The sequence below is a fragment of the Cebidichthys violaceus genome, unplaced genomic scaffold, assembly GCF_023349555.1.
Source record: "Cebidichthys violaceus isolate CVI_PGR_0920_01 unplaced genomic scaffold, fCebVio1.0.p SCAF_4, whole genome shotgun sequence".
Classification (NCBI taxonomy): Eukaryota; Metazoa; Chordata; class Actinopteri; order Perciformes; family Stichaeidae; genus Cebidichthys; species Cebidichthys violaceus.
In genome coordinates, this window is record NW_027176594.1 from 6,495,798 (window position 1) to 6,507,326 (window position 11,529).

Sequence of the window (11,529 nt, forward strand, 5' to 3'; positions counted from 1 at the left end):
TGGGATTTGAAATGTTGACTTTCAACTGAGAAATGTTTATGTGGTTTCTTTGTAAACATCTAAAATAAAGATATACTATTATTAGCACAATGTAAAGGATGAACATTTTTTGTATTGCAAATCCCATCAAAATCTGGTCTTAACGTGAACGTTCAGTCAACATCTTCAAATAGTTGGTGAAAAAACTTTTGAACCAATTTTAAACTTATTTTCAAGAGGGGCCATAGTCGTCTTTTAAATGTCTTTTCAACGGAACAAATCTCGCTGGGGAGTGTCAACATGACTCAGACTCCTTCTCTAGAATCGTATTTGCAGTTCCTGAAAGAAGTTGATTACATCAGAGTCATAGACATTTCAGCTTTATAAACTCTCGGTGAACGTCCCCTACAACTTGCATCAAGAGAGCAGTTCATCACAGGAGCATCTTGGTCAGGTAAGAGAGACGCTTCATGAAATTATCTTTAAAAGATTAGACAGTTATAGATTAGTGAGAAAAAACATTTAATGTTAGTTCTTGTATCTTTTGCCAATGCCATTTTCATTGTTATTTTTCTCTCCCCACCAGGATTCTTCTGCTTGCCAGTATGAAATTGGTGAATTATATAGTGACCATGGCCACTGGCGATCTCACCTTTGCCGGCACTTTTCACAATGTCTATATTAAGCTGGTGGGCACAGATGGGGAGAGCGACCACATCTGGCTCGAGAGCCTCAATGGGCCTTTATCCTTCATCAGAGGAGCAGTAAGTCTGAAATATCCTTCTCTGTGTATAATAATGTATAACACTCTTCTTCAACTTCAGAATATTGAATTGAATATAAATTTAGAGAAGCTGATATAAACTCTGTGCAGCAACAGGATATCTGCTGCTCTGTAACTCTTTAACTTACAGCCTCAAAGGTGACTAAAGCGAAAAACAAAAACAAAAAAAGTCCACATAATGAACTCCAAAAAAGTTTTATTATATTTTTATGCCTTGAATAAGTTGTATATTCTCCATCCTTCTACATTCAGTATTGTACGCTAACTATCGGAATGTTACAGTTCACTTCCTGGTTATCAAATACGCAACCCGTTTCTGTCATTACTCCAGGTGTCCAGTTTTACTGTGTCCTGCCCCGTCTCCATTGGAAAGTTGATCTTGATTGAGATAGATAAACAGCCTCACTTACTCTTCTTTGAAGACTCTTGGTTCCCTGCCAAGGTGGAAGTGAAATCCCCTGAGGGTGACACCTACAACTTTCCCACCTACCGCTGGATCACTGACAGTGAGGTGCACCTCTTCAGAGAGGCAACAGGTTTGTGTGAATTAGACTTCTGTGGTCAGCTGTTTACTGACAACAGAAGACATACAAAAAGGAAATGCTGGTCTATAAGGAGGCTGGAGTAACCAACTCGCTGTATTTATCAACAATTTAAAACCTTGATATTTCTTTCTTCAAGCTCTGAGAGTCTTTGAAGACGACAATCCTCTGAGCAAGTACAGTCGGGAGCAGGAGCTGAAGCAGCGAGAGGAAGACTATCGGTGAGCAATCAGAGCGTATACACTTTTTAACTTTAAGCACCCCAAAACTAACATGCTTATACACTTGTATCTGTGCAAAGTTACTCATTACTCAGCTCTTCTCTATTTACCAGTTGGGATGTGTATGTAGAGGGAATACCCCACTGCATAATGGCAGAGGGCATTTTCTCTCTGCCTGATGAGGTCCGCTTCTCCTTCACCAAGACCACAGAGTTTTTCTTCACCGAAGCCACTGGGTGAGGTCTTCAATTCTATCAGATATCTATCTATGTAACTGTACCTGCCTATGAAAATGATTAAAGGCATAATAATGAAGTTAATTTATGCTTTTATTTTCTAGGCTGGCTGAGCTGCAACTGAAGGGACTTTCTGACTGCACGAAGAACTGGCCTAATATTGATGCTATCCATCGGGTGTTCTGCTGCAAACGGACTAACATGTCAGGTACTATCATGGTAGTTTAATGAAATACTTGATACTGTATGCATGATTCAATTATGTTCATTCGGATATACATGATGCTACCTAAAACATGTTAAATTGTTTTTATTACTTGGCTTAATAAACAGTGAAAATATGTCACAGAAGAAATCATTTAACAGTATTTAATTGCATACAATTAAGACTTTGACTTTGTAGCAACTATAAACAGTGTCAAACCATGTCTGTGACTGCGGTCTGTGTAACACGTAAGCTGATAACCAGATATAGGAAACTTTTCTAGTACAAAGTTTATAACTCAGTGAAGTTCAACTTTTTTTTCAGAATATGTCCAGAAACATTGGAAGGAGGACACTTTCTTTGGCTACCAGTTTCTAAACGGTGTCAACCCCATGTTGATCCAACGTTGTTCAGTCCTGCCCAAGAACTTTCCTGTCAGTGATGACATGATCTTCCTCGGTGGTCACTGTAGCTTGGCAGGTGAAATGAAGGTGAATGTCTTGACTTTGATTGAGTCATATTTTGCTCCATGACATGTTCAATTTGAAAAAGCATGTTGCACTTACCTTCACTTACGTTCACTTAGTATAATAGTTGGAATGCTGATTCAGCATTCCAACTATTATTTTTTTAATCTTTAAACAACTTATTATATTTCTTCCGTACGTTTTTCAGCATCTCTCTACTTCTGCATACTTTCAGCTACAGAAACCGTTCAGGTGTCAAAATATTCAGCTCTTTCAGGACATGCTATGACTTTTGATGTTTCTACCTCTTATGCTTTTTTAAATATTAAGCAATATTCATATTTCTTTTACAATGATTCTCTATTGAGCAATTCCCCTAATGTACTGAAACTTCTTCAGCTTTGAAAGCCTAAACGTTCTGCATACTTTCAGCTACTAAAATGGTGACAAAACTATTGGTATGATTCAGATTTTGATATCTTTTAGACTTTTTAAATTATCACAGCTTATGTTTAATGCATTTTTTTCAGACCTTTTCTGACTTTATAATGGGTGTGTATTGCACAGCTCAGAATGTGTGATGTCATTGCCAGAGTGGAGCTTCAGAAGCTTGTGAAAAAACGTTTTTATTTTGCCACAATTTTCACTCTTCATACATAATTTTTAGGTCAACATTTAGCTAATCTTGTCCTGGTCCTAGACATATTACTATGGAATCGAACAGATTTACACATTTGGCCACAGCAGCCTAATAGTGAGAGGAATTCCAACTATCTGCTCCATAGAGACCAATGTTAATTCTGACTACAAAAAGAAAACCATACCCTATTTCTAGATCGCCATGAAAGCCACCTTTTTTGCATAATTGTCACCTGCGCCTCAGCTTTAACTCCATGTTAAGCCTATGTAACAGTGTCTCTTTGAAATTACATCGCTATGGCAACCTTTGATGCTGGCAGGCGCAGGCATTGATTTGAGCTAATTAGTGCAGTTTGACACACATCGACACACGCACATATAAACAAATGATTTGGAGATAATAGGCAAAAGCATTGCAATACCGCCTGTCTGTCTCTATCTCTTTTTCTCTCTCTCTGTCTCTCTTTCTCTGTCTCTCTTTCTGTTTCTATTACTATTCCTACTGCTAATACTACTGCTGCTGCTACTACTATCGCTATTACTACCAAAACTACTATTAGTACTACCAATACCACTATTACTACTACTACAAATACTACTGTTAATTCAACTACTACTACGACCACTACTACAGCTATTATTACGACTACTACTACTACTTTTTCAAATGCTACAAATACTACTAATAATACTTATACTACAAATACCACTTCGACCACTACTACAACTGCTATTACTACTACCATTACTACAACCAATACTACTACTGCTATTACTACTACAACTACCACTATGCTGCTATTTCTATTACTACCAATACTACTATTACTAATATTACTACTACTACTGCTGCTATTACTACTGCTACTACTACTGCTATAACTACTGCTACTTCTACTGCTACTACCAAATACTACTACTAATACTACTACAGCTTTTACTATGACTAATACTACTGCTTTTACTGCTACTACAAATACTACTACTTATACTAATACGACTGTTATTTCAACTACTACTACGACCACTACTTCAGCTATTTTTATGACTATTATTATTATTACTGCTACTACCAATACTACTATTACTTTTACTACTATTACTACTACTTTTCCTAATACTACTGTTATTTAAACTACTACTACGACCACTACTACTGCTATTACTACTTTTACTACTACTAATAGTTTTACTATTACTACTATTACTACTACTACTACTACTGTTACAACTATTACTTTGACAGTAAAATCGTTTAGCTTCTAGCTTTTCCTGCATTGTAATTCAGCTTTTAGCTTCTTTATATAATGCACTTTAGCTTCCAACTCTGCCAGTTATACATTGCAACTTGTAGATGTTTCATGTGTTTAAATTTTTAAGGCAGTTTAAAAATGTTGTATTTTCAATAATGCTTTACGATTAATTTTAGCTTTCAGCATTCTAACACATTTTCTGCAGGAAATGTATCTTCTAGTTAATATTTACACTGTATGCATGTGAGTCAAAATTATTTCTCATCCTCACTCAAACTCTAAACAGAAAGGCAACGTATTCCTGTGTGACTACAAGCATTTGGATGGGATAAAAACAAACATCATCAACGGGAAGAAGCAGTACTTGATGGCTCCCTTGGTCCTGCTTCACAAAACACCTGATGATCAGCTGATGCCAGTTGCTATTCAGGTGATATTACCACTCAAATAGTTTATAGTAGTGATGACTCTTCCAGGATGGACAGACATGCAATACTATAGATGTCATAAGTACAAAGACGACAGATATACCGTTAGTTAAATTACACAAATAGAGTGCAAACATACAGTATATGAATAATGTGGATCGGAGAAAAAACATTATATAAAGTCTTTTCGTTGCAATTGCCAGATTGCCTCCCTTTTCTCAGACATGAGAATTTAGGCATTAGAGCATTGAAATTAGGCTTCTGTTCTCAAGTCAACACTGTGCTCTGACATGGGATTCAAAGAAATTATGAGTATATAACTGAAAAGCAGATAGAACCATCAGAAAATCCTTTCAGAAAATCCTTTGCCATTATTGACCACTACTGATAATATCTTGAATGAATTGAATTAACCACACCTCCCTTCATTATCCTGCAGCTGAAGCAGATTCCAGCAGATGATAATCCCATCTTCTTTCCTACTGACTACTACTGAGTACGACTGGTTGACAGCCAAGATTTTTGTGAGAAGTGCAGATTTCAACGAGCATCAACTCAATGCTCACCTGCTGCGCACTCATTTACTGGCTGAAGTTTTTGCAGTGTCACTGCTGCGCAACATGCCCATGGTGCATCCGCTGTACAAGGTAATTGAAAGGGAGAATACTGAACTTTTACTGGAGTTGTAATTTTTTCAAGTTGCTGATTTTTGTCTTCCAAAGTTGATGAATCATAATGTTAGTGTGTATTTTCAAAAATGTGACACTGCTAAATGGTATAGAAGCATCAAGATGTGTGCTTTGAAGTTCACAGAGTTTTCCTCTTTCCATCAGCTCCTTGTACCTCACACTCGCTACACTCTACAGATCAACAACTTGGCTCGAGGTCTTCTAATATCTGAGACTGGAATTTTCACTCGGGTACGAAAAAACACCTAAATACCTAAACTTTTTTTTTTTAATTTTCAATGTAATGTGCATTATTTATCTCAAACTATAATCCTTACATATTTGAATGTCTCCTAGTTTGCGGCTTCTGGTGGAGAGGGTATGAGGACACTCCTGAAGAGATCACTGTCCTCAGTGACCTACCGCTCCCTCTGCATACCAGACGACATTGTTGAGCGTGGGCTGGAGGATGTACCGAACTTCTACTACAGGGATGATGGACTCAAGCTTTGGGATATCATCCACAGGTAGTACAGGTGTCCTGATATTGGAAAACAAGAGCTCTAAATCCTTCCCTCTTTACTAGCTAGCTTTTATTATCTTAGGTAACTCAGATGGTTTATCATAAAGGATCAGTTAAGCTGCAACATGTGTTTTTACAAACAGTTTCTTTGCATAATTTCATTCAGTTAGTCCATGTTAATGCAATTTCCTACTAACAGTTTGTCTTGAAACATATGCTCCATAGCCAGAGAAACTGCTGCAAATTCGACTAACAATGCCTTAAAATATGACAACACAGTAAATGAGTGATCTGCCTCTTGATTGAGTAGATTGGCAGTTGGCTGTAAAATGTTCTAAATGAAACAGCCTGAACTACTTTGATTGAGAACATCTGTGAGATTAGGGAAGGGGCATCCCTACCCTTCAACATTGAAGGCGTCAGTTTCAATAAAAAGCAATCAGTGTGGTTGACACAAAGACAGGTGATGTCTGAATGTAATAATTTGTATTATGACAGAGGGCACTATAATGGAATTACAAAATATGAAATGTAAATTTCTTTTTCAGGTTTAATTAAAAGGAATAATTCAAGACATACAGAAATACAATTTTTTACTTTCTCTCCAAGAGATAAGAAGATCAATACCACCATGTTTGTGTGTTAAGTATGAAGCTACAATGAAGAGGTGATTATCCTAGCTCAGCAAAAGACTGGAAGATCTCTCAAAATATCAAAAATGGGCCTCCCAAAGCCTGTAAAGTGCCTTAATTAACAGCATATTATATTCTTTGTTTAATCTTGGTTATTTGTCATCACTGTGAGATTGCCAGAGAGCCAGAAGACTCCAGGAAATATAGTATATTTTAACTATATGAAGCTAGCCAGCTAACTGTTTCCAGTCTTTAAGCTAAGCTAATTGCCACCGGGTTGTAGAGCTATACTTGATGCACAGATATGAGAGTGATATTGATATTCTCATCTCACTCTCAACAAGAAAGACAATGGGCAAGTTTCTGAAAATATCACACTATTTCTTTAAAGTTGTTTGATCTACTGTGTTGAATAAGCCAACCAAATTCTTAAAAAGAACAGAACTGATCATTCTAAAGAGATGGCCTTATATTGCCTTACAAAAGAATGTCTTACTACTGCAGTGTGTATTTAAAAAAATGCCTAATTCAACTGGAAATGTTTTTAACAGAACTTATCCACATTTGTCAAAGGTTTGTGAAGGGAGTGCTGAGATTCTACTACAAGGATGACACTGAGGTCCAGAAAGACTCTGAACTGCAGAAGTGGATTTCGGACATTTTTGAACATGGATTCCTTTCCCAAGCCGGCACAGGTGGGCTTAAAGACAAGTGCAATCTTAATGATGATGAATGTGCACATTTATGAACCATTATATAATCTTAATGCAAACAGAAGTCAAACTTAAATTGTGTCTTCCAGACATCTTAAATGCAGTTTATTCCCTCTAATTGTCAGGAATTCCAGAGAGCTTTACCACCGTGACTGAGTTGGTCAAGTTTGTCACCATGGTGATCTTCACCTGCTCAGGACAGCACTCGGCTGTGAACACTGGACAGGTAAGGCCTTTTAATTCAGTTATAATAATGCTCTTTTTGTGGAATGGGTTCATGAGGTTTTTACTGTTAGCAAGTCTAACATAAACAAGAGTCTACAGCCGTGCTAGCACGACTGTGAGGCTGCACTTTGATCTGATAGATGAAAAGTCATAGGATCACCAACGTTATTACAGTTCGTCCTGAGGTAAACATAAATGTCTGAACCAAATTTAATAACGATCCAGCTGAAAGTTGTCGAGACATTCCCCTGAAAGCCAAGAATGTTATCCTCATGTCGGCGCTAGAGGAAAAATCAGTGGATCACCAAGGTCATTAGGATTCATCCTATGGACCATAAATGTCTTTGTTCCAATCCAATATTTCAGTGTGGACCAAAGTAGTAGACAGACTGACATATGGCGTAGCTTCAAACCATATTAATCAGTCATATGTCAATCATTCATTCTTCACAGTTTGACGATTGTGGCTGGATGCCCAACACTCCCCTCACCCTACAACGTCCTCCACCAACCACAAAGGGGACAACAAGTGAGGCCACAATGCTGCAGACACTCCCTGCTGTCAACGCAACGGTTCAGATAATGTCCACCGTATGGCTACTCAGCAGGCAGTCCACTGACTCTGTAAGTGCCCAAGTCTTTTATCACTGAAATGAAATTCATGTTCAAGTTGTTTAAAGTAAAAGGTCATTCGAGTCCTGCTCACTAAAACTGTACATTACTGTATATTGCCAAAAGTGTGTTTTTAAACAATTCTAAACATTTATTTTTTTAAATGTATCATTAATGTCATCAGATCCCTCTTGGCAAGTACCCAGAGGAGCATTTTAGTGAGAAGATTCCCTGCAAGCTGATACAGGATTTTCAAGGAGAGCTTCAAGTGTTAAGTGCAATCATCAACGCCAGAAACAAGAGTCTGGAGGTCCCATACACATACCTGGATCCAATGGTGGTAGAAAATAGTGTGTCCATTTGAATATAAGAAGGTGTGACCTCCACAGATGTCGGCCAAATTCAGCTTGCTATTAACAAAAGTGAGAAGGAGAAGAACGGCCTTTTATGTTTTTTAGTGTTGTATTGCAGCCATTCACTGCTAAATCATCTACAGTTTATTCTCTTTGTGAGCTTGTTTGTTGTGTGCCAATTGACACAGAGCAACAAATATATATTTATTGTGAAAAATAACTAGCTCTGTGTCATCAACAGACGAAACTTTCCATCAAGCTTTTTTCAGTGAACTTCATGTGCTAAAGAAATAAAATTAAACGGTACATATAAACATATGCTTGAGTCAAAATTGTCTGTGTCCTGCCCTGCCTCTCTTGGAAAACTGGTGCAGATTGGGATGACAAAAACGCCTCTCACACTGTTCCCAGAAGACACCTGGTTTCCCTGCAATGTTTTAACGGAAATAGGAGTCATCTACAACTTTTCCATCTACCATTGTCACTGACAGCACTGTACTTGCCTATTACATCGTGCAGTTTACACTTTTACTGTTCCCAAACATACATAAGAAGAAATGGCTAATTTTGAATCTTATCTTTTCCTTAGCTCTAAAAATCTTTGATCATGTAGAGTGAAGGAGATGAAGCTAAGAGTCCCAACTCTATTTTTCTTAAATATAAAAATCCATTTTCCTCTGCTTATCCGGGGTCAGGTCGCGGTGGCAGCAGGCCAACCCAGACTTCCCTCTACCCCGCGATGTTTTCCAGCTCATTTTGGTGGATCCTGAGGTGTTCCCAGGCCAGCTGGGAGATTTAATCCCTCCAGAGTTTTCTGGGTCTTCCCTGGGGTTTCCTACCAGTTGGTTGTGCCCAGAAAACCTCCAGTGGGAGGCACCCAGGAGGCATCCTGATTAGGTGCCTGAACCACCTCGGTTGACTCCTTTTGACACGAAGGAGTAGCGCCTCAATGCCAAGTTCCCTCCTGATGTCCTTACCCTATCTCTAAGGCTGAGCCTGGCCACCCTATGGAGGAAACTCATTTTGGCCGCTTGTAGCCGCAACCTTGTCCTTTCGGTCACGACCCAGAGTTCGTGACCATAGGTGAGGGTCGAAACGTAGACCGACCGTTAAATTGAGAGGTTCGGCTTCCGGCTCAGCTCACTCTTCACCAACACGGTCCGGTGCGGCTGCAGCAGTAAAGAGGCACCTGTCGATCTCCCGTTCCATCTTACCTTCACTCGTGAACAAGTCCCTGAGATATTTGAACTCCTTTGCTTGCGGTCGGCACTCCGTCCCCACCTAGACCAGCAGCTACACCGCACTTCATCGCCATGGAAACTACAGTCAGGTCAGTAGATGCTCTACATGAAGGCAAAGTGAAATGCTCACAAGATGGTGTTGAAACAGTTACAGGCTTGTCTTACCATCGCTCCAGAAAATCTTGCTCTTCACGCTCATCGACGAGCTCTAGAGTCAGCTTAGAAGCAGCAAGGGCCCGTGCTAAAGCAGAGGCGGCCAAAACCAGGCTGACCTTCACAGAAAAGGAGAGTGAACTCAAAATTGAGAAAGCAAAGCTGGAAGCCAGAATTGACTTCATCAATCTACAACGAGAAGCTGAAGCTACCCATGTAGAAGCTGTAGTGCTGGAGAGAGCAGCTGCAGATATGGATGGCTCAGACCTTTAATGAAGAACCTGACTTCTTGCCACTTCAAGAAAGTGCACTAAAAAGAACGCATAACTGTCTCCCACCATGCCCTGTATCATTTACCACAGGCACCTAGAGTGAAGGAAGTTTACCCCTTACGTCCAATACTAATGTGAAGTATTTAAAGTTAAAAAGCAATGTTAAATGAAAAGCAAGAGATGTTGATGAAGACAGCCCTAAGAAAGCGTGGGGGTCGGGAACATGCTGTTTTACGAGGAGGAGGACAGGTCGGACCAGAGGACCCTATTCAGACATTATCCGGATCGCTTAGACCAATGGAGAACATGGCAGGCGGAGACAATCGGATTTCAGCCAATCACAAAGCTGATAATGGACTTTTGAAAGTAAACTACTGACTTTTGGGTATAAAAACATTGTTCGGAGAGACGTTGTTCAGTTCTTGGCTATCTTCTTTACTGTAAACTGGCGTTTGTCGGCCGGTTGGGGGTGGGGAGTGTTTGAACTCGGTTTCGCGATTCCTTACTGTCGACAGTGTAATTCAGTTTGTAACTGTCTTTTAGCATTTGTGAATTATAAATACTTTTTCATTGTAAGCCGGATCCAGCTGATTTTTCTTGGCGTGACTTCGTTGCTCAAACAACAACAAAAGAGCGAGAGGTCCGCGGCCTCCTGCGAGCAGAGGTCTCACTTCATTACACTAACACCCCAGCACAACAACACTGCTCAGGCTCAGCACATCATCAATAGGAGATCAATGTACCAACAAAGGGACACACAGGAGCTTCACACAGATTTACTACAGCAGAGGAATTATGACCATCAGCACAGTGCTCTTCCCACAAAGCCATCACCCTCAGACAACACAAATCATAACACATAACAGATCTTGCCAAATTGCTTGCAATAATTTTTCAATAATTTGTCTGCAGGGAAGCTGAAGACCGAAATGACCCAAGCTTTAACCTTCCCACTCTTGCTCCAACCTCTTACAAGAATGAGAAGAACAATATGCTTTCACTGCTGTGCTTCACCAGGCAAAATCCTGTGAAACTCCCATCAAATGTACAGAGTGTGACAGCAATAAACACCTTGCTGCTCTTCACCCTGGTCCTGCTCTGTAATCCCAGCCAGGTTTTTCCCCTTCCTCAGAGAATGGCGGGGAGAGGGAGGACACAAGGCAGCCAGATATCACATCAAGGTGTACCAAAGTATGTGGTGAGGAACTCAAAGGCAAATCCTGTTCAAAGATCTGCATTGTGAATGTGTATCCCAGTGGTCATCGCAATCTACAGAGAAAAATGTATGCCATTTTAGATGACCAGAGCAATAGCTCGATCAGAGTTTTTTGAAATGTTCAATATCGGTGGAGCAGCAGTGGCATACACACTCAAAACCTGTGC

General features: G+C 39.6%; 1 protein-coding gene across 1 annotated transcript; it reads left to right on the forward strand.

Moving 5' to 3' along the window:
• The first annotated feature begins 584 nt into the window (after nt 1-584).
• LOC137885131 (polyunsaturated fatty acid lipoxygenase ALOX15B-like) lies at nt 585-8,658 on the forward strand. The gene is given in 15 exon segments (XM_068727283.1): nt 585-743; nt 1,095-1,299; nt 1,445-1,526; nt 1,640-1,762; nt 1,867-1,970; nt 2,292-2,458; nt 4,613-4,756; nt 5,194-5,241; nt 5,243-5,401; nt 5,588-5,674; nt 5,780-5,949; nt 7,151-7,272; nt 7,416-7,516; nt 7,969-8,139; nt 8,312-8,658. Coding segments are annotated over 15 exon segments (2,022 nt in total). The 3' UTR covers nt 8,492-8,658.
• Nucleotides 8,659-11,529: the final 2,871 nt, after the last annotated feature.